Below are 24,723 nucleotides of genomic sequence, written 5' to 3'. Positions count from 1 at the left end.
TTCCACTGAATTTTTGGAACTTGAATTGTTTTACCTGTGTATAATTTGTAGCCAATTGATATAATTTCTGTAATGTATTACATAGTACTTGGTTCTATAAATATCAAGAAAGCTGTTAATGGGATTAAAAACAATTCATGGGATATAATACATATACAGAATGTATAAATAGATCCAGTCACAATGTTCAGTACTGTAACATTCTACTTGCAATGCTTATCTCCCACAAGAAAATGGCCAGATGGAAAATGATCTATAAAGTTTTATTTTTCAGTGACCTTGTTCTGTCTCATAGATGTGAATGAGAAGGAAGAGACAAAAAGGGCAGTCAGATTGGCTAGGATTGAAAGCACATAAATCAGTTGCATAAAAACACGTTCAGGCACAAAAATATTAGTCAAGTATAGTTAGGAAAGTTCCTTATCAAAAGCCAAAATACATGGTCCTTGTTGAGAAATACCTTGTCAAGAGGTATCGGAATCTAGTGATCTGTTTTTATTTTTGAAAAAAGAAAAAAAAAAATCATTATAGCTACATTGCCGCTCGGCTAATTACTCTTGGTTAATTTTGCTTCATATTCTAACAAGATCAATATCCCTGACATGAAAAAATACTTCTATTGATAAAGGACAGAATTGCAGTAACCTTTTTGATGATGCATCATGACTTTGCACCCTGATTTAGGACAATTCTACTCAAGGTACGGAGACAATGTCATTTATGCAGAGTAAGAGGTTTTTATAACAACAGATTATTATGCAATAAGAAAGTGAATCTAAAGTAGGCCATCACGCATCTTGGTTAAAGTGGTTTCAAGCTGAATCTGATAAAGTGGTAAGGAATTTAGAAATTCGTAATTATCATTCATAACTGAAAGGAATGATTTCGAGAATATACATAATAGAGTTATGCATTATGGGAAGTGTAGGATTAGATTTGCATAAAAAAAAATAGCCAATCAAAAATGGCCCATCTTTAAAAGCTTAGTTAGAAAATAGGCATGTTGCTGCTGATGTTATTGTTTTTTTCACTGTAGTGGCTCACTTTTTCACTGCTTTTAATATATAACTTGCATGCCTAGAGGTCTTGAATTCTGTGGATGCTAGGAGGGAATAGTCCTCAAATCCAACTGTGCTGCTTTATTATGGCAGGGAGGGAGGTGTTCTTTGTAGGGATAAGGGTAGAATTCCGAGGGTGTACACCAAAATTATATAATCCCAGCAGAGTTGCCCAAAATGTGAAGCCACCTAAAACAAGGAGGCACCTGTATATTGAACAATTGCAATACAGAAAGATGCTGGAGACAAGAAGACCACTTTTGTGACAATTGCAAACTCATCAATTCATACAACATCATGGGAGAAGACAATGATAAATGTATTTTTTAACCCAGGAAATCACATACCGTAGGTAGAAAATCTAATTGATGATATTGAGCCAAATGATAGGCCCCCTCATGTAATATGGCACGTAACATGTTACTGAAGAAATGCTGAGGATCTTTTGGAGTATTAATAGTGTTTATGACATAGCCAAAATCTTTGGGATATTTAGTTGCTGATGTTGCCATGTAGGCAAAATTACAAAGAAAGGATTACAACAGGAACATAAAACATAAGAAACATAAACAATGAACTGCCCGCGGAGCCCACTGAAAGATGAAATGGATCAACTACATGTTTATATCTTATGCATCAGTTAAGGTGGACTGGAATTGGTCACTTTAGTGGGAAGATGGCACTTTTTATTGCTCATGACAAGAAAAACAAAGAAGGAACAGTGTTGTTTTCATAGTTAGGATGGGTATAACAAGAACATTCCTAGGCAACAAAGCAGTCAATGACCTGAATAATATCAATTAGGTTTTCTGGACAATCTTTTAATATGACAATTATCCAAGTTTATGCTCCAACCACTGAAGCAGAAAAAGAGGTTGATGAGTTTGATGATCAAAATTCAGTTTGAAATTGACTAGGACATACAAGCAAGATGTGCTGCTTGTGGCTGGAAACTTGGTTAGTGCCAGAGTTGGAAATATTAAGTTAGACTGTATGGCTTAGGAAAGGTAAATGAAGCACGGGAGTACCTTATGAATTCCTGATTATCCCATTATTTAATAGTTTCTGACTTGATCTTTCAACAACCAAAATGATACTTACATATATAGATATCATTGGATGGAGTACACAGAAATCAAGCGGACCATATTGATACAAGAGGTTTTAACAGCAAAGGCCTGGCTGATGGTGGGAGAATTTGTGAATTATTAATGTGGAAATTCCATATTAAGCAGAGGAAGTTCAAACCAATTTCCACAGTATGATTTTGCAAATGTTCCTACCGTTTTCAAGAACATCAGGAATTGCTTTAAGGTTCTGAACATAATAATTTAGGAACTAACGGAGTGATAGAATGAAGTTGTTAAAGATAAATGTGAAAAGAAACTACCACAGATCAAGAAACAGAAAAAAGCGAACTGGATGTTAGAACAAATGATGGAAACTACTAAGAAGAGGGGGGGGGGGGGGGGGGAAGGCAAATTCAAGACAGACAGAAAACTCAGAAAAGAACTTAAAAAATTTTAGAGAGCTGTTTGAAGAGACAAGAAGTAGTATTACAACAATATCTATAAAGTGAGCGCAAGTGGAAACAGATAAGGAAACAGAAAGTCTTTCAAAACAACTCTGAACTTTAAATTGGTATGCTAAAGCATGCTAATGAACTGATAGCCATCCCTAATTACAAAAGCTTCTAATACGAGAAGTTGATGTCAGTACAGTGCTTAAGCCATTGCCAAGGCAGATATTTTCACTTGACACACAAATATCCAGGCTCAAATTATCATATTTCAAACACATTATGTGAATACAGAGAGTCCTTGATTTACAACTACAAAATTTCAGTTGTTTTAAGTGAGACATTTGTTAAATGAATTGTGCTTCATTTTATTACCTTTTTTGCCCTAGTCATTAAGTGAATCACTGCAGATGTTAAGTTAGTGACACAGTTTTTAAGTGTATCTGGCTTTACCTTCTCAGAAGGTCACAAAGGGTGACCACATGACCCTGGGATGGGCAAATGTCATAAATAGGAATCAGTTGCCAAGTATCTGAATTTCGATTACATTACTATGGGGCTACTACAATGGTCATAAGTGTGAAAAATGATTATAAGTCACTTTTTTCAGTGGCATTATAACTTTGAACGGTTACTAGATGAAATGTTGTAAGTTGAGGACTACCTGTATTAAGATCTTTGGAGAAGATTTATATTGATTGGAAGGGTGCAGAGAAAGAGGAGAAGATGACCAGCAACAATGTGAATGGACTTGATTGTAACAATGATAGACCAAGTTCAGGCTATATCCTAATTTGGTTGCTAAGAATCAATCAACTGATGTCATATAATCAATTAATCAAGTAGGAAGCAGACTGAATATTTCAGGATTGCACAACTTTTTCCATGCTGAAGACTGTTTATGCTTTTTCAGAGACTTAACAAGGGACCATACTCCATAATAGTCAAAGCCAAGACAAGCTCCATGGTTTATTTAACTTCACTTATACTTGTTTAACTATTTCAATACATATAATTCATATTTTCATTAAGAATGCATGAAATGTGACCCCAGAAAATGATCCAGTTGCTTTAAGGAATGGCAGACAGATCCCATCTTGGTTCCCTTTTGCATCTTAAAGTACCTTTTTGCCTTTCCATCCAAAGTGGTTTACCATCCCCATAATTTCCCTTTTTGCTTGTGATAAACAGAGTTGTGGTTGCCAGCTGAAATACAATCGATGGGTTTATGTGGAAAGAAAAGGAGAGGTTTGGTGCTGCTGCTGTATGCCCTCCTTACTGCAAGAAGTAATAGGAAGTATAAAGGTAGAGATAAGGTTCCCCTCGCACATATGTGCTAGTCATTCCCAACTTTAGAAGGCAGTGCTGATCTTCGTTTCAAAGCCAAAGAGCCAGCACTGTCCGAAGACGTCTCTGTGGTCATGTGGCAGGTATGACTAAACACCGAAGGCACATGGAACGCTGTTACCTTCCTACCAAAAGTGGTCCCTATTTTTCCTCTTGCATTTTTACATGCTTTCGAACTACTAGGTTGGCAGAAGCTGGGACAAGCAACGGGAGCTCACTCTGTTACACGGCGCTAGGGTTTTGAACCGCCAAACTGCCAACCTTTATGATTGACAAGCTCAGTGTCCTAGCCACTGAGCCACCAGATCTCTTAATAGGAAGTATCTCGGTAAGCTAAAAAAGAGAATGTTAGGTCAAGGCTTCAGGAAGCATTATGAGAGATCCTCCTTCTTTTCAATAACTACTCATTCTCCCTTTGTTGTGGCATTGGCCATAATGAGCGAGTTCCACAGTATTCCAGTAAGTAATCTACCTTCACAATTTGCTTTTTGGAAGCACACATAAATATACCCTTTTCTTTTTGTAGTTTCTTTTTTTCTTTTTTCAACCACTCAGTTATGTAACCAGGTAAATGTACGTATGTTTATGAGTGATACGGATAATGAGTCCTTATCTCTAGGCACAGGGTAGGCTTAGAAACCCGAACAATAGTCTTTGCCTTCTCTCAATAGGGATCACTTGTTGTCCAATTCAGGGGCAGGAAATATTTTTTTAAAAAAAATACTTGCCCTATAAGGTATCACTACCAACTCTGAAACTATTTAAGAAGTTTCATGTTTGAACTCTCCAACGGCCGCATTTCTTCAAAAGAAACGATTGTGTGGTTTTTAATAATGATGTTACTAACAATGTGCTAATGCAATGTGGCCTTGTCTGGCTCAGTTTCAATACGTGCCTTTTGCAGACCCGTTTTTCTTAATTGCTTTGTGGCTGTTCTGTGAATGCACATTATATTTTTATTTACTACTTGTAGTCAGGATGGAGGCCTTGATTTCGGAAGAAATGAATCCGTCCAAAGTTCCTATTCTGCCTCTTGTAAAGAGCACAAATGGATTTCAGGGACAGTGGCAACAGAAGAATTAAAATGTCTACAACCCTACAGTAGATCTGCTGTTGTCAAGGTCAGGTTAAGGTATTGGATTGGATTGACATCAGCTCCAAGTCCCTTTAACTACTCAGTATGGAATATGAGTTTGCTATAGGAATAATTTCAATCTCATTAAATTATTTTAGAGTTGGGATTTTTTTTTCCTGTGAAGGTTTTGTGTGATTCCCATTAGGATCTTTTATTCCCTCTGAAAGTGAATCCCAAGAGTTAGTGCTCCCCAATTTTGGTTTCCCGCCTCCCCCACTTTGGATAGAATCTTGTGTAGATATCTAGTACCCACAGCCTAAACACAGTAGAAATATGTTTTTTTTTAAAGTGTTCTAGTTAGCAGATAAGAAACTAAGTCAAATAAAAGGAAAAAAATGTTATTTGCATAATTATTTAGCAGCCAAATGGTTCTTAATGAAAGGAATATATATTTCCCAACCAGTTTCATTTCTGAATGGAAAATTAGGAAAGGGCGAAAGAAAAAAATGCAACTATTTTCAATTTCTTACTCATGACTAGGTCTGGGTAAAGTTAGGACAATTTAGTCATGTATGTTTGCAAATTTGAGATCAGATTTCATAGCATTGCTATATAATTGCATGAAAGTTAGGAGTTTGAAGACACTATTTAAACTAAAAAGTCAAATACGAAGACCTGTGGCACATAAGCCAAAGTGGCGGGCGGGTGGGGGAGATGTGCTCTTGAGTTCAATTTTGTGTTCATTTTGATCATGCTATTTTGCTATCATATTTCTGAATTGCAGCATCAGTAGTTTCTTAAAGTAAGCGATATTTGGGGATCCTGAGTCATGAAATTTCTTGTTCATATGGCAGAGATTTATATCCTAGACTAATGATTATAACTTTGGTTATTTTGTTTCCTGGAGGAAGAAAACTGGGGTCAGCTAAGGTCTGCTGGGGGTGGCAGGGGTAGGCAGGAGCGCTGAGCAGCTAAAAATGGTTGACCCAGGGAGGAAGTTAGTAGATTGTGTGTGTGGGGGGGGGGAATTACAACAGAGGAAGTTAAAGCAGGGCAGAAGAACATGAACATGAGATGCTGGGATCAATCATAAATGCAGACCAGTCCACTGATCTCCCAATTGTGACTGTGGGGCACTGAGATGGCCAGAACTTCGAGCACAGTCATAACTACCATTCATTCAGCCTTGCAACTTCACTGAACAAATGGTCGTCACCCAAGGGCTGCCTGTATTTAATTCGAGTATTACTTTCTCACACAAAGCAAGAATATTGTACATAATGTGGTCGGGTCCCCTCCATATAGTAAGATAAAATCAAGATTATACATATATGTAGCATTAATCTATTTACAAGTAGCTTTCAAAGCCCCAGCCACTGCAACACTTCCTTGTTCATGTGATCACAATCTCGGCACTCTGGTGCTTAGCTCACAATTATGAAATTACAGGGAGCCACAGTTACATGATTGCCTTTTGCAACTTTTTCTGCTGGCTCCCCAGAAGCAAAGTTGCTGGAGAAGCCAACAAGAAAGGTTACAAGTAAATCACATCTGATTTTTCAGTTGCACACAACCTTCCCTCCCCGTGCTTCTATTCAGCCTATGTGGACACTTGTATGATTCATGTACGCCCTGCCCTGCCCCCCCTTCCCCAATGTCTCCCTCAACTCCTGCATGGGAGCCTTGTGCCTTTTACCTGGGACTCCCATCTCTTCCCGCTTAACAAGCTGCACATGATGGGCTCATGATGTCGTCTAGGACTGCCTGGGATTGTTGTCACTAAGCAATGTGGACACGTTTTCGCATGTTTAATGACCATGCCAGTCCCAATTGCTATCCTAACTTGAGGACTATCTGTATTTGTATTGAGCCAATTAATTCTGCAAATGTTGGTTCTTTCATATCACCTGCAAAGTAAAGCATTTTTTTCTATTGTTTTGGTCAAGCATTGCAATGGTGTATTGCAAAGTTACTAAAACCTTATGTGTAATGAGCCTCCAGATAAGGTAATTCTACATGCTGTATATTACTACTTTAATATGATGCTGATCGTCTTAGAACTTCACAAGACCCAAATCTAAAATTTTGTGTTCTAAGCGTGCAAAGGATATTCCTTGCAAGCATGAAACATTGGTTTTTCTGCGGTTTTGGAACCAATTTTAAATGTGCAGGATGGAATCCAGTCCTATCTAGACATGGATGTCTGCATGGGAAACAATGGTTAAATAAGATTTCATGGGTAACAAAAGAGTTTCCCTAATTTATCCCAAGTAGAGACAATAGCAATGTGTACTCCATAGGATATAAGGATCTCTGAAGTTTTGAGAAGCAGCTCTCTCGAAAATCATCAAAATTAGGCTCCTGGCCATTCCTAAAGCCTTTTAACATGATCTTTCATTATGATACAGTTTTATCTCTTCAATCTGGGTCTTGGTGAGTAATATTTAATACTTAAATATTAAATGCCTAACACGTTCTTCATAATGTTAACATGATTAAGTCAGGAGATTATGTTGGCTTTATTCCATAGGTAATTCTGTAGATTACATTTCTAAGGTGTATCGGTCATTATAGGATCTGCAAGTCCCCAATTGTGTTGATATTATCTTCATGTGATTTGTGTCCCAATCTTGAACGTGTGAAGCCTTCCTCTTCTTTGAGATGTGTTTCAACAACGTTAAATTACTCATTTCCCTTTACCACCAATGCCTTTTTGTCAAGAGAACAGAAAAACCTCCATACTGCCATCTTTGGAGGAAAATGCATGTTTCTAGTGAAAAAGACAATAGCAGCAGCAGTTTCCAGATGAATGCTTTTTTTGGTTTGTTTGCTAATAACCTAAAATTAGAAAGCCCCTCTGCATTCTCCTTTAGCACAGAGCACATGTTTTTTTGAGTGATCATGGCACGTTCTTTCCATTAGGGGGCACAAATAGGCTTGTGTAGATGCTAAGCACAATGAATGCATATACATTATTTACATACTCTGAACTGTAGTATCTCCTAAGTGGACATGGCCTGACTTGTTAGATGTACTAGCATAACACAGTTATGTAGTCATTCTTATATATGCACAGCACCAAAGGCTTTTTGTTGCTGTGGTTGCTATTTTTATTTTTGCTTTTAAAATAATGGAGAAAGAAGGGATGGCCATCAATTTTTGATTCCTCGACTATTTCTCGTTTTGCTTCAGCTAATGACTTGTTTATTTTTAAAGAAATTATTGGATTTATACAGCTGCTGATCTCACTTGCATGTGACTCTGGACAGCGTACACAGTTAAAACAAAACCATCAGGACAGGGATAGTTCTCAACCCACAACATTTAATAACCGTTGCAAGTGACAATGGCACTGAAAAAAGTGACTTATGACCACTTTTCACATTTATGACTCTTGCAGCAACCCTATGGTCACATGATCAAAATTCTGGTGCTTGGCAATTGGTTCATATTTATGACAATTTCAACGTCCCAGGGTCATTTGATCAGATTTTGTGACCTTCTGATAAGCAAAGTCAATGGGGAAGCCAGAGTCACTAATTTAACAACTGCAATTGCTTAGTTCGCAAGCTGAGATAAAACAGACGCTGTGCTGCGTTAGAACCGTTTATTAACAAGTCAATGTTAGAAAGAACAAGCAACAACAGGGGCCGCCTGACAGCTATTTACATGACAGCTGTCAGGCGGGCAGCCAATCCGAGGGCTGCGGTTTCCACGCCCACCGACAGGCGCGCTGGAACCAATCAGAGAAGACTGGGCTGGTTCGGCCCGACTCAGGTCGTAAGTCCGAGGAGTTAACAGCAATGATTCATTTAGCATCTGTGGCAAGAAAGTAAAATGGGGCAAAACTCACTTAGCAACCTAAATTTTTTGCTCAATTGTGGTCGTAAGTCAAAAACTATCTGTAATTTAACCCTTAAACAGTTAAAAACAGAATGACAGAAGACAGAAATGAATGCTATCAAAGTTTTGAAGAAGAGGAAGGACCTGAAGAGCTGGTTTTCATGAAAATGCTGTTGAAATGTATTTTGTTGACTGTTTGGATATTATTATAATTTTCATTTGAATCAGCATTTGTATCTGTTTTTCTTTCATAGTTTTTCATAGCACTTGTCTAGGAAGGTGGCAGCCAATCTCTATTGCCTTCCTGCCTGCTCTGCTTGTACCCTTTCCGGGAATATTTAGCTTACCAATACTGAAGTCAGGATAACCTTCCTTTGTCCAATCCAGCAGGGTTCTTTTTATCCTTCAAGGCAATAAATGCATTTTCCCTGAACTAAAAAAAAGAAAAAGCCTTCCCACATTTTCCTTTTTCCATATTTAGTATTTGTAATTTCAGTTGACGTAAATCTAGGCTTAGGCTGTTCCACTTCAGTGCTCTTGTCATATTAATCTAATCTTACTTTTGTCAGTCACCGTCCCAGAAGAAATCTTTGTCCATTTTTGTATACAGTTGCTGCTTTCTCCAAAGCTTGTGTGTTCAGATAATTTTCCATTTTAAAAAAATGCTGTACTTCAACAACTGCACCTGGGTATCCTGGCCAACCTCATTAAATCTGCTGAGTGTACCTTCTTCTGGAAGAGGAAATTAAAAAATGTACTCAGGTGAATGAGGTTGGAGAGGTAGTGGTATAAATTCATTACCATCAAAAGAAAAGCTAAAGCAAGAAGGACATGAACATTCAGACCAGTCAAAATGACATTTTTACTTTTTTAGTGGCTTAGAGAAATGGGACATTAGTAGTACCAGGAAACAAGCACCAGAATATTAACAAATTAATATACTGGCCATGAATTTCTAAAGGCGTGTGTGCACTCTGTATTTCTGAAGGATTTACGTACTCTTCTAGGAACAATAAATGGTTCAGTTTTCAAGGTAAAGTGATTGCCTCTTTGCCCACACTAATATTTCCAAATAACTGATATAATTTATTATTAATGTCAAGAGATTTTCCAGATTCTAATCAATACAGTCAATCCATGATCGATAAAGTAGAAGTATTGAATCGTTTCTCTGTGTTCATTTGTGGCATCATGTACTTGTCCTCAAAGTGGTTTTTTTTTTCCCCAAAAGGCAACTGGACTCAAGGAAAGGTACAATAACAGGAGAAGAGAAATGTTCTCAAGGAAAAACAAAGTCCAGTTACCTTTTGAAAAAAAAAAAAAAAAAGAACACTTGGGACAACCATGACCTGGATGACTGAGAATCTCCATATTTGATTTCCATATTCACCATTCTCACAAGCTATGTAACAATGCTATCCCTCCTCCTCCCACTCTGACCTAGAATTAAGAGATGAGGAAAGTATTTTCATTGACAAATACAAAAGGATAAAAATCAATATGCATATTTTGCATTGGATGTTGAGGAAAATAAATCTATCAAACTTATTAAATAGAATTGCTTTTTTTATGTTACTTGAAAACTAAAAAAAAATCAATGTATTGTAAAGCATATAAGCCATTTAAGGCCATGTATTTGGTTTTAAAGGAGAGAGTATTGATTGAGATGAAATTAATTAAATTTAGGTGAAATTAATATTTAGGAAGAAGGATGAAATCTAGAATATTAGAAATTCGTACTAATATTATCTGAGAAATCAACTTTTAACGACTAAATGGGCAAATAATATTTTGTATGTATACAATTATATATACAATTACGATATTTGCATACTTATATTTAATGCAATTAATTGCCTTTGGTATCCCTTTTGCTCCCTGATTTGGTTCCTGAGGCAATCCTGTTCATTTCCCGGCAGTTGCAAGTACGTTTCATTCTCTGAATTTTGCTGACCGTTGCTTCAGCACAGTGATTCTTCAAGTTAACGATGAGCCACTACATAAAAATTCAGAAAGTACAATTAAACACCTCCCTTCTTGTGTTTTCATCTTTTAGAGCCTGGGGATATGTTGGTGTTTGGGTTTTGTTTTTTTTTTTGCTGTTAAATGATAGTCACATTTCTTTATGTCTTATACATGGTCTGTGCCCCAAATTTAAGCCAGGATTATGGATTCATCTATAATTTGAGGCAAGGCTGAGGTGGCAACTGAACTCTGATGAAGATGGGAAGGCAGAGGCTAATGTGGCAAACAGATGTTGACCAGTTTATTCTTGAAGGCCTCGCACATGTGTACTGGCCCTGTCTTCACATGTGTATTGACAATCAGCGGGTGAGATTATGTTTATGTTATGTGAGAAAATGAGGCTGAGGCACTGAACAGCCAATGGTTGGTGAACATGGGGAAAGCTTCAGAGGACTCCTCGTTGGACATTCATGGATCTGCAATGGGAGATTCTATTTTGAGGAATTGTTGTTTGCAAAACTGCTCTAAAAGAGATTAATGGGTAGCTTTCATTTTACATTCATGAAGGAAAAGGAAGCATGTAGAGACAGACGTGGGCACCGGCAGAATCCTGTTGCTTTTGTTAGAATGGTTTTGTGCTAAAACCAAAATTTACTCAGTCCTAGTTTTCAATCTTTATCTACCCTATAGTACTTATTCCATTGCTTTCTTCGATTCTATATTTCCCTGAGGTAGAGGTTACAGTCTTTCTTGAATAGACCCCCTACGTAAAGCAAGTTTGACCATAAACTACGACTTATATTAAAAAAAAACCTGTTCTAATCTGGTCAAGAATGCTCTTCTGATGCCAAATTATGAGCTGCTTTTTTTATGATGAGGATACTTTCCCACAAGAAAACTGGAAAGAAGCCATTAGATCCTTTCACACTGTCCATTTCCTCGAATTCCACAGGAAGACACAGAAATCCATATTAAACTTAGGCATCATGTTGTCTTCTGGTTCCTATAAAGTGTATTTTAAAAGATATCCATGATATTTTTAAAATCTTTAATCTTGTAGGCAATTCTGTCATTCAGAAAGCTATGGTTATTTCACCAAAAATTGCTTGGTATCTGGCCCCAATGGTTATCATATTTTAATAGAAAGTTTCCAGTATTTAGTTACCATTTTCAATATTTTTCTTCCAATATAGCTATCGGTGTTAGATAACATGAAGTTATGGCTTGGCCAAACACACTCCAAGTTTGCATTTGCTTTAAAAGTAGTGTGTAATGAAATTATTGAAAGATATCATTAGCAAATCTAATGTATCAGTTATTTTATTTTGGAAGGAGTCTTTTCATTCACTTGACAATGACCTTGGGTTGGATTCGATTAGATTGAATTTGACTGAACTGGATTGGACTAGACTGGAATGGTACCAATAAAGGAGAATGTATGTAGCTCAGGGTTGAAATGAAGGATCCTTGGTGGTCCCTGAGCTTGGTTATTGGTTATTTTCTTGCAGACATTTCATTTCCAAAACAGGTAGCATCTTCAGTGCTAGTAGACAGGATTGGATTGTACTACACTACACTGCATTACACTGGATCAGAGATAGTGCTGTTCCATCAGAAATAAAATTATCTGGATCAGTAGAGTCGCTAAGTTTAAAAGATATTAGTAAATGAAGCAGAGGACTGTTGAGGTAAAGGAGGAGTGAAAGTTTTCTAATGAAATGGCATCAAACTCAGGCAGATACACAATTACAGATAATTCAACTTTCAGCTCAGGGCTTTCTAAAATGGCTCCCACGCAACTGCTAACTTTGTGCAGAAACCATTTTGTAGAATTGACATTGCAGCGAGTGATAGTGATGTAGGAGCAAACTGGATAGGGCTTAATTTCCCTTGTACATATGAATTATTTCTTATGATATGGAGAAGACAGTTGGTATCATATAGTAAGAAACAATCCATACTGCGTCTAATTAGAAAGCATTATATAATTATTGTCCGTTGAGATTTTTCCGTGGAATCTACTAGAAAGAATCACGGGCGTGTCTGGATATGCATTGTGTATATACTGATAAATGAGGGTGTGCAAAATCCAAGGTACTAAACAGAGCAAAGAGCTTGATGGTATGAAGAGTATTTTTTTGTTAACTGTTGATTTGCCTGAGATAAGAATTTAGTGGGTTAAATATTATTCAGAACTGAATAGCTCAGCTTTGGGCACATATTTACATATTGCTTTCATAGCGAAATGTTTGAATGCAGGCCAAACCGAGAACAGCGATAGGAGATTTAACTGCAGTTTCTGGCCTCTGTTAACATGGAATGTGCAACATTTGTAAATTTCTATTTGAGTCATTTTTTAAAAAATAAACTTGTGCCAAAACAGTCTTAGGAAGCAATATATGTGCACCTTAAATCATTAAATGAATTATCTTGTGCTGAGCTGACACCCCATGAGCTCTCCAATAGCTAACTCAGCATACGTAGAATTAACTATTACAATGTTAGCTCTGATTTGGTGATTATTCTGGTATTTTGAAAATGTGTTCTCCCTTTGGAAAGGGAATCAAATTCCTCAGACTTTAGCATAAGTCACAGCCGCTATCTTGAAAAAGGAGATCAAAACTCTGCGGAGAAACTGCCAGTGACATTTTAATTTCTCAAATTTATTGAGACTGTTTCTAAGATATCTAAGCCTGAACAAAAGGTGGAAAGTCCAGGTTGATTTTCAATAGTTCTGAACATGCTTTCCAGGTCCCGTAATAGTTTTTTTGTTGTTAAAACCCACATATACAGGAATGTTGCAAAATTATCTAGATTCAATCCAGTTTGTCTATTTGTTGCAGCTGTGAATGAATGACTGTAGGTATAACCAAAGGAAGTGAAGCCTTCCTTCTCTTGCCACATTTTAATCAATCTGTCAGCAGTTCCTATAAACAGATTCTTCTTTGTGTGATAAAATCAAGAACTTAAATAAAACTTACAAACAAAAAACACAGTAATAGAACGATATGCTGGCATTTTTCTTTTGATGAGGTAACAGCCAGTAAAGCAAGCACATCCTTAAGTAATGGCGAACATTTTAATGTGCACCATTAAAGACCATGAAAACAGGAATGGATGGGTTTTCCATGTTTCAAATTCCTTTATCTGCCACACATTGTGCCAGGGGATAGACTGTAGCTGTACAGCTCAGCTGTTGCACAGAGCAATGTGGTAGCCTCAGGCACCAAGTTAATTCTTAGTTTAATTTCTTATTACTGTATTCTCTCTCCACCCCCCAAGGGAGAGCAGTTTGCAGGATTTATTTTATTTTATTTTTTGCCTCAGGTGTTAAAATGCTCTGGCTTTGGCAAGGTTATTGTGCTCCTTGGGATGGGAGAAGGCTTAAATACATATTTCACAAGCAGAAGACCCCGAGTTAATTTTCTTTCCCATCTCTTCGTAGGGCTGAAAATTGGCTGGACGCTTGGATAATCATCCCCATTAGGGCAGATAATATGGAGCTGAAAGGCTGCGTTTAACACACATGTCCTGTTTCTCTTTGAGAACTTTTCTAATTAATTTGAAATTTGACATGTGCAAGTCCTTCCGGGTTTTCAGCCCCCTCCCCTTCCAGTAAAACATGCCCATGAGTAATTAATGCTGAAGGAATTTTGTAGATTCACTCCAGTCCAAACATGGAACTTATTAGGATTTCTTTTAAGCCACTACTCATTGTGGCTGCAGATTACTGAAAGAAACAGCCCTAAATCCTAGGACTGAAGATCCTATTGCACGTGAAGGATCACATTTCCAAACTATTTCTTATGTTTAAATAGGGGGAGACCACTTGAACTTCTAAGTGCTCGTGTCTACAATATCTTATTTATGTCCTGAGCACATGAAACAATCCTGGTCTTCTCTTGGCACAGCTTGCCTCTGTATGCATTTCTCAGCTGATACTTTTAAGGACTTGAAAAAAATTACAGTCAGACCAGTATGTTTTCCATTAGCTAAATCAACGTGGTTTATGAGTATGTACCGCAGCTTATATCTGTGAATCTGTCTGCATAGGAGAAAAATTCTCTGTGGTGTTTTTAGCTTTTCATCTCAGTTATATCTCAATCCAGCAAATGTATACTTGAGGGGGAAGAGGGGGATGTCTTTAATTTGTATTGTGGTGGTGGTCGAATTTGATTGGGAGCGAGCTTTCTGTTGTTGCTTTATTCCATTTAGAGTCACCTGCCAACTTATTTGTTTATTAAAAAATAAGTCCCTCTGGGTTTCCAGCATGCAAGGCTCATTTACCCATAAATGTAAACAGGAAATCATTTTCACATGCGATGAATTGTGACCCAGACAATAGTCCCTTTTTTTTCTTGAAAGTAGCACCACAGCAGGTTGCTGCAAAGATTGCTAATTGTAGAAAAATAGGACCAGTATTTTTGGGTAATCACTAAGGGGTACTTGAAATAAAAGAGTTCGGCGGGGGAGCTGAGGCGAAAGTATGAGATACAGGGTAAAATGAGATGGCCATGGGCCTTGGGATCTACTTGCCAAAGGCAGCAGGAAAGCATCTTTTTAGAACAGGCAACAATGGCTTCTTTATGACCCGTGGACTTCAACTCCCAGAATTCCTGAGTTGGCTCAGGAATTCTGGGAGTTGAAGTCCACGGGTCATAAAGGGACCATAATTACCCATCCGTGTCTTAGCGTATAAAAGGAGAAGGGAATGCTAGGAAGATTTGTTTGGGAGTAGGTCTGAGGGTGAGACAGAGAGTCCAATGAAACAAGAGGCCAACCTTTAAATAATCACGCAATTTTTCCTTTTTGGCATTTTCTCTAGTTCCACAGTTTTTTCGTGGCCCTCATTATTGCTGGGTCATGCCTTCAAAGAGAGGTATTTGTTGGTGCTGTGCTTTTCTGTGTCTTGATGAGTTGTTTGGTTCTGTCTTGCAGCCCTCAGAATCCAAGTCCAACGTCACCCCTTTCACCGTCCTGGCCCATGTTCTCCGCACCATCCAGCCCTTTGCCCACCTCCTCCACGTCCAGCGATTCATCCCCCATCAGGTCTGTGGCACATTTGTGGTTTTGCTTCGTTTGACTCCTTTGCTGCTGCTACTGCTTTGCTGCTGCTTTGACATTTTAAGTTGATCTGCTTTTTACCACTGCCTTCCCAAAGCTCTGCATTAGGGCTAACCTTTTTTTGGTTTGCAATCTTTCCCAGCTTCAAAGGAGGGAAATTTTAATATTCCACGACACCCCTTTTTCTTCAGGGGTGTAATGACTTGAATAATGTTGGTATGCCTCCTTAAATGTTCCAGTTACCCCAGCTGCAGTATTGCTGTGGAAGAGAAGTAAAGTAGATGAGTTTCTCTTTTACTTTCGTCAGATTTTTGAATTTTGATACTTGCTCTTCAACAGGTAAGTTTTCATTACCACTCCCTGGAAAGGAAGTATAATAGATAAAAGTGAAGGCATTTTTTTAAAGTCCAGCCCTAGGCTGCCAATCTGGTTTTCCTCTCTTCTCTTTTGGTACATGGGTGAAAATAGCTTCAGGAATTTCTCAGTGGAAACTGCTTGTGCCATGTAAGACTTGAAAATGTTGATACCCCACACATATAAAATGGGAAATTATAACATGATGCATTGTTCATAGGAAAAAAGCAAGTCAACCTTCTACATTCAAGCAAGTTTAGTTAAATAGAACACAATTATTTGATAAAGTCAAGCAAGTTCATTGTGTTTTTGATATTCTCAGTTGTTATTTCATTCTGCCTATTTGCACAGAATTGGTTGGGAATTTTAATTGTATTTCCAAAGGAATGGATCACTGGATCACTTATGTCAGAAATAGCATTCACATTCTTTGTTGCAAAATTCCACCAGCTGTCTCTTTTGCACCCTCATAATGTTCTGGATGATTTTATGCAAAATTAACAAAAATACACAACTTTCCATCAACTATTCAGAATAGTTGACAAGGGGAAATTAACTGGGCCCATAAGATTATTTGCGAAAGCTTGAGAAAAAATAACATAAAAATACATCAGTAACTACAAAACCAAAATGAGTTTATATACAGTACTGTGATGGTGAAGTATTTGCTTAATTAAGAGGTCTGAATCAGTGCATGTTGATTCATCTCTACAAATGTTTAATCCTGTTGGAAAAACATTTGTATCAATTTCAAAGCAGCCACCTTTTGTGATAGAAACACACTGTATTGTGGTATAATTTTGAAGTTTGGCAACTCATTCTGGCAAATCTAGTACCTTCTTGATGACTACTGGCACAGCAGGGACAGGGATGGTACACCTTTTTTTTCAACCTTTCATAGCTTCTCAGAGATTTTTGGTACCATTGCTCATGATTCCTTCTGGACTGTCTATAGGGACTAGAAGAGAGAGACACATAGTCTTGCAATGGTTCACTTTCTTTTTCCACAACTGGTTCCGGGCAGTGTTGATGAGAGAGTGGGGGGGAAGGAGAGAGAGGGAGAGTGTGTAAAGCAAATAGCAGCAGCACCGAGGTGGACCTTTGCACAGCTTTCACAATCACTCATACTTCGTCAGACATCTAGATCAGCACAAAAGCAACAGAATATGATTGCCTGCATTGAAGCTTGTTCCAAAGAAACAGCTAGTACAAGTATTAAAAGATGCCAATACTGTAATAACAAATATAAGCACCTGCTCACACTTCAAGAAACAAACCAACTAATGTACAGCACGGCTGCATTTATAACTGAATACCTAGAATGCAAAATCAACAAATAAGAAAAAAAAATCCAGAGAGTACACCACCGAAATGAAGATCAAGCTACAAAATTAAGATTCGGCATGCTAAGGTCAGATGCAAGTAAGCTAGAACAGATGAAAGAAAAGAAGCTGAAGAACAAGGAGTAAAAAAAGCTGATCAAGAAATATCACCTAGAAGCAAGGAAGCTTAAGAAAGCACTGGAAATAATAAAGCAGCAAATAACAGTTGTAGGCAAGAAGATCAGCAGATTCAAAGCTTTCCTTGCACATTATAAGCAGAATCTCCAATTTCCATTGAATCAGAAACAGTTTTTTTGTTAATCCTTCAATAGAGAGACTGCAATGAGCCAGCCAACTCCTAACAAAGAAACAACAGCGCAGTTCTGGCCACAACAAGCAGATAACCTTCCAAAAATGCAAGAATACAGGTTGATTAAAGTATAGGGATACAAATTAAAAAAAGAAGCCTAAATGTAAGAACTTGTAATAAGAATAGAAATGGTGGAGACAAGGGAAGGAAGATCAAAAATTGGTCAGCAAAAGATGAAGGTGAACTGCATGTTTTGGAGTTGAAATATCCAACTGGTATACAACAACTTGTTGCCAAATCATTTAACATATTGCAAGGATGTGAAACTGAGGATCAGTTAACATGTGGCAAAACCAACCTGATAATGAAAGGTTCAATAGAAGTGGCCAGCAACCTCGATTTACGACCACAATAGAGCCCAAAATTTCTAAGTGAGACAGTTGTTAAGTGAATTTTGTTCCATTTTATGACATTTCTTGCCATAGTTGTTAAGTGAATCACTGCAGATGTAAGTTAGTAACAGTGTTCTCAAGTGAATCTGGCTTCTCCATTGACTTTGCTTAGTCAGAAGGTCACAAAAAATGACCACATGGCCCTAGGACACGGCAACCATCATAAATATGAATCAATTGCCAAGCATCTTAATTTTGATCATAAGTGTGAAAAATGGTCATAAGTCCTTTTTTCAGTGCTGTTGTAACTTCAAGCGGTTACTAAATGAAATGTTGTAAGTCAAGGACTTCCTGTACAGGCCAATTACTTGCTTACCGACAACTTCAAATAGTAATGCAATTTGGTGGAATTTTTCATTACTTATTGCAAGTCCCAGGAGAAATCACATTTATTCTTCTACCAAAAATATAAAAGAGAGAGAGAGAGAAAGAGAGAGAGAGGGAGAGAGAGAGAAAGAAAGAAAGAAAGAAAGAAAGCCTGTTTCTGATCAAAACTCCATCATAAACCACAATAAGCCACCAATACAAACTCAGACTAAATTGAAGATTAAGATTGCAGCCATAAGTACCTGGATGTAAGATTGCTATTCAGAATTACTTATTCCTGACTCCATTTGAATTCAAAAGCAGATTGAGTTTTAACCAGATATGTTCAGGCAGCTGAACATATAATATTATAATATTAACTTTAAATATATAAATATATAATATTTAGCTTTGAATTAAAAATTCAAATCCCCCCTACCGAAAAAGAGCTATGGTTATAGTGCTAGCATGAAATGGTACCCCAATAAAAAGGGGTGGGAAAGAAGCTACCATTGTCCCATTGTTTTTAAAAATTCTTTTTAATTTCTTTTTTCATTTCTGTAAGCCGCCCGGAGTTCCTTCGGATTGGGCGGCATAGAAATTCAATAAATGAAATGAAATGAAATGAAGTCATTATCTTCTATTTGATTATTCCTTCATCTGTTGACTCCCTGTGCGTTTAGCCATCATGAGCTGCAAGGAACTTAGAAAGCCCTTCACAGCCATCTTAGGAAAAGAGCATCTCAGAGCAATGCTTCTTTATCTTCTCCATCCATCATTCCACTTTCTCTGAGCCTGTGCGAAGTGCAGTTTGCGACTGTGCAATTAAAGTTATTTTAATGTGCTCTGGGTGAAAGGCTGAGTATATAGTGTAATCTCTAGGACTTGGCACTGATTGTAAGAAGTGGAAGACTCCTTTTTTTGAAAAAAAAAATGAAGATCTGTACGTAATTTTTCTTTGGATCATTGTATGATGAAGAAGAAGAGCATTAAGCATCAGGGTTAAGATAATCTGTGGGTCCAAATTTCTCTGCAATCTGATTATAAATCCTATCTCTCTGGGAGGCTGATTGATTATGTACAGGATAGGGGGTAAATTGATTAGTTCATGAAAATTGCACAGAGGGGGCATGCATATTCTAGTGACTCGGTTTATAAACAAATAAACCATTTATCAACATCAAGCCTCTTATGCTTTTATTCTGCTGTAGGAATGGGGAGGTGGGGAGATGCACATTTGCAGCTCTTCTCCAAACTGTACAAGGTCACATGGCCGAAACTCGACTGAGTGCTTTCTTGGCCAAGTGCCATGCTTAAAGGCAAAAATTAAAACAAAGGCCTCATTCGAAAGATCCAGGGCTCCTTTCCATTCTTGATCATCCAAGCCGGGCTCTGAAGGGCAGCACAGCATAAAAGAAGGACACTGGAGTGGTAGAGCATTGAGATGCTGCAAAAGGAAAGAAGTCCAAAATCGGACCATGAATTGAAGGCTATTTTGGCAATGCCTCTATTTCAACTTGTTTTAATTATCGGAGAATGCTCTATGCTTGCCTGCGTTTTCCTGGGTTCCTTCCCATCTTCTAAAAAGTTGCACATTTTCTTGGAGGGAGGGGTCCTGGCTGTTTCCTGCCCACCCTCACTGCTTTCTTGTCTTTTGACCTGCTCTGTTTGAGAGTTGAACAAGCTTCCTGATTCAATTGATCTGACTGTCTTTGTGGCTTTCTCTTCGTTTGCAAAGCTAAGCAAACCAGTCGAACAACCTATTGGTGCGGCTCAGGTAAAATTTAGAATTGTAAATCCAAGTGTGGGGATACAGGGAAAATGGCAAGGCATTTGATGCTTGAAGGGTTCACCTTTACATCACCTTTTTTCTTGTTTGAAAAGAGTTTCGAGTTTTGAGTTTAATAAAATTTGTATGCCGCCCACTCCCATTGGGACTCTGGGCGGCTCACAGCAAGACAAAAGAAACATTTAAAATTTAAGAATAAAAAATACAATTAAAAGTCCACATCATCCATTTCATCTAAGCGGGGCTGGATATCAATCAACAGCCCCAGGCCTGCCGGAACAGCCAGGTCTTGACGGCTTTAGGGAAGGCCGGGAGAGTGGTAAGGGTCCGGATCTCTACTAGATCGTTCCACAGAGCCAGCGCAGCAACAGAGAAGGCCCTCCCCCGGGGGGCCGCCAGCCGGCATTGTCCGGTTGACGGCACCCGGAGGAGGCCCAACCTGTGCGATATTGTTGGTCGTTGGGAGGTAAGTGGCAGGAGGCGGTCTCTCAGGTAGCCAGGTCCTTATAGCCTGCATCCCTCCCTTTCAAGAGGGAGCGGGCTATCCTAAACAGGGCGGCTGGGCGAGATTCTGCAGATGCAATAAGAGCGGAAAAATGTGCACATTTTTCCGCCCATATCGCCACTAGATAAGTCCTAATAAAGGCTCTTAATTGTAGAAGGTCTTAATTAAAGAAGGTAACTTGCATTGGAAATATTTGCAGATGGTGTCCATCAGTTTTCATTTTGAGCTCAGGTGTTGCATTTTATTTTATTCTGAACAACGACCTTTTTCCTTGCCAATGCAACTTTCCACAACAAAGAAATGGTCCCTTTTGAAATTCTGTCCCCGACTTTGACACTCTAAAAATGCTGCAAGAAGACGACAGAAGGAGGGTGGTCTGGTTCTAGTTGTGGAACAGCTCTGAATAGATTTCTTTCTGCCATTCTTTTGGCTTGGAATCCCAGAGTGCCCACCTGCTGTAATTTTGCTTCAGCTTTCCATTCCTGCATTCAGTCCAAAAAAATTTTCCCCCTCTGTTGGCAGTTTGTGCAAAAGTGATTGTGTGCTTTAAAACATCAGGTTTCTGTTAAGTCAATGGAAAACACAGCAGTTAAATGAAAGATCGTTTACATTTTAATGCATTTTTTAAAAAATCACCTGACTTGCAGTACAATTAATTGCAGAAATTGCTTGGTTCACCCTAATCCTGATAATCAGCTTCAAAAAGCCAACATAGACTTGCATTGAACATGCTTTTGCACTTTGGCATGCTCTTTAAAGTGCACATGAAATTTGCTGGCAAAGATAATGATCATTATCAGAATTCTTGCAGACAAAGAATGGAAGTGAAACCCTTTTTTTCACTACCCCCAGGCTTGGTGAACGTTTCTTCTCTGAAGCCTGTATTTGCAAGGGAGAAAAAAGAATCACCAGTTACCTTCAGAGAGGCGTTTCATGCCACTAAAAATAATAGGTTTACAGTATTGTCATTAAGACTTCATTAAGAAGAATTAATCCCTCACATTCATCCTATTCCACTGACGCTGCTTACATACACAAATGCATTTCATATGAAAATTTACATTTCAGGCTATATCTAGCAAAACTCTGAGGGTGCATCAAAAAACCACTGCTAACTATCCTCTCAAACAAGACACTCTTAAAGCACTATTCATGTCCCTTTGTGTGAGTGGGAAGAGAGCGTACTGCGCATGTGAATAATTTTTCCAGAAGATGTTTCCTTTTATTTAACCATGCCATCATCTTTGCCTTCTTTTATTTAAAGCTCTTGATAGAACAATTGAGGTTCAGTTTACTAAAGTTAAGAGGCCGGCATTGTTGGACGATTTCACAAACATCTGTTGCAGATCTCCTCATTTGGTTCAGGATAAAGCTGGCCTAGTATTTTCTGATATTAATTATACTGCCGTCCAGGTCATCTGGTTTTGCCTTTACACATTTCTCAGCAGGGGATTTTCAAAGACTGTAAAGGAGCTCAAATTTAAATACCATCTTTTCCATTAGCCAAAAAAAAAAAGGCGAAGAAGAAGCACAGTCTCCATACACAATCACTAATACGTATGGCTTTTCTACAATGAGAGGGGGGAGGGGGAGGTTAAGTAAGCAAAGAGCTAAAACTAATTAAAGAAATTCCTAGAAAAAAATAGGCAAAGGGATGGAGCATCACCAATCCATGGAAACTAGGAGTAACAGCCCATTCTTTTCTTTTTTTAGCCTCTATGCCCTGGGATCAATTAGAATAATTGTGCCTGATTTGCTAACTCATCTCCTTTGTAAGCCATAGATTACAGTTCAAGTTTGTTTGTTTTTTAGAAAAGGAAAAACTATTTTCTCTCCTCTCTTGGTCAACAAAAATTCTGTTCTAGAGAGGCTTAGGACCCATCCCGAAGGAACAGGAAGGCAGGTCTGAACATTTCATCTTAGGATCCTATGATTAGGAGTCATAACGCTACTAAGTCCAGCCCAGCATCCTGCTCATTGCAAGAATCTAAACTAAAATATTTTGATAGTGGTCTCCTGCCTTCAATTCTGAGTTAGTCTTCCTTGGCATAAATGAAAAGCCAAGTTTTCATAGGCCTCTTTAATTCTCCAAGAATAATGCATTAAGGAAAAAAGCAGAGAAAATTCCAGACTTACTTCGCTTTATGCAACTTTCCCGTTGGCAAAATTGGTACTAATCAACAGATTTATGGATTAGGCATTCCACTTTCAGCAGAAGACTGCTGGAATTTTCACTGTCTGAAGAAAAAAATGCAATAACATCAGGTTTTGCACCTGATGTTTCCAGTTGTTGGAGATGTAACAAAACACATACTGAATTGTTCCCTTGTCTATACCTCCAACATAAAGAGTTCACCAAGCTAATTTTGTTCTTTTTTGTTATTTTCTATTTTTTATCATGGATTTGTCAAGTTTTCCTTTCTAGTAATGCCTTTTTTATTTATCAGTCCCAAACCTTAGCTGTAGAGTTAGATTTATGGATGCATTATTCTATGGAAGGGCTAACAAACTCCCGGCCCATGTGCCAGTTGCATCACACACTGGCAACTCCCACGCCTGGTTTAGAGAAGGGGGGAAAATCCTGATAGTCACGTGATGCCGCCGTGACGCTATGAGTTTGGCACTCCTGTTCTATGGCATTGGAGTCCAAATTCCTAATGCTGATAATAACTTAATGCAATAAATTGTTTGGGGCCTGCCTAATGAAGTAGCACTCCTTTTCATATTGGGCACCGAAAACTTTTAAATCTTCCTTTGAGGGCTTTCCCAGCTATCCTCATTCAGGGAGCATTTATGCAGTTGCCAAGGAAAGTTTTTTAGGGGGTGCCATTCCATTTTGGAAATATACTTCTCAGATATTATCTTAAGGCCTACCTTATAGTATTTTTGTATGTGGAGTGAAGGACTTTTTATCCACCCAGATCTGTTAGGAGCTACTTTAATGTTTTATATCTTTAATGTGATTTTGTGATTGTATGCTTCATGTATTGCCTTGTTATTGGTGATTGATTGACTATGTGCTAACAGGTCAATGGTCATTTTTAGCAACTGCATACTATATATAGAGTTTCTCTCTCTTCTCCCCAACCCAGTCCTTCAAGTCTTTCATTGATACATCCATCACCACCTTAACTTAGGTTCTACTTTGCTGCTGGTCTGGCTCCTTCTTCTCTTTCCTTCCAGTTTTCCCAGTACCAGAATCTTCTCTAGAGAGCTCTGTCTTTGCATAATATTTTATGTCCAAAGTAGGATAATTTGGGTCTGATTATTTGTGCCCCAAGTAAGAACTCTGCATAGGGTTTTTTTTTCCAATGATCCCTTTGTTTGTTCTCATGCCTTTCCATGGTGTTCTCAAGAATCTTCTCTAACAATTTTCTCAAAAAAGAAAAAGAAAAAAGAAAAATACAACCCACCACCAATTGCAACCAGCCTGCCTTCCACTGAGGACCTGTATGCTGCATGAACCAGAAAGAGGGCTGGAAAAATATCTAGAGACCTCTCCAACCCACCACCAATTGCAACCAGCCTGCCTTCCACTGAGGACCTGTATGCTGCATGAACCAGAAAGAGGGCTGGAAAAATATCTAAAGACCTCTCATATCCTGGACATAAACTGTTTCAACCTCTCCCCTCAGGATGCTGCTGGCATTGCATGCCAAAACAATTAGACCGAAAGACAGTCCTCCCCCTCATGCCATTACCCTGCTGAATACCTAATTCCCACAGGCCTGTGTTAGTCCTAAAGATATTTACCCACAGAGTAGGCAGTATTGCTGCTATCCTTCTCATCTTCTCTTTTCCCATCTTTACTATT

General features: G+C 38.3%; 1 protein-coding gene across 1 annotated transcript in view; it reads left to right on the top strand.

Annotated features, from left to right (window-relative positions):
* Window positions 1-24,723, top strand: part of ARHGAP26 (Rho GTPase activating protein 26) — a 247,694-nt gene that overhangs the window by 211,379 nt on the left and 11,592 nt on the right. The window contains exon 21 of the mRNA XM_032210266.1: window positions 15,746-15,856. Coding sequence (XP_032066157.1) covers window positions 15,746-15,856 — 111 coding nt within the window. The remainder of the gene's footprint in view (window positions 1-15,745; window positions 15,857-24,723) is intronic.

Source organism: Thamnophis elegans, chromosome 2 (genome assembly GCF_009769535.1).
Source record: "Thamnophis elegans isolate rThaEle1 chromosome 2, rThaEle1.pri, whole genome shotgun sequence".
Lineage (NCBI taxonomy): Eukaryota > Metazoa > Chordata > Lepidosauria > Squamata > Colubridae > Thamnophis > Thamnophis elegans.
The sequence above is the reverse complement of the archived record's forward strand: the minus strand, read 5'-3'. Positions and strand labels throughout refer to the sequence as shown.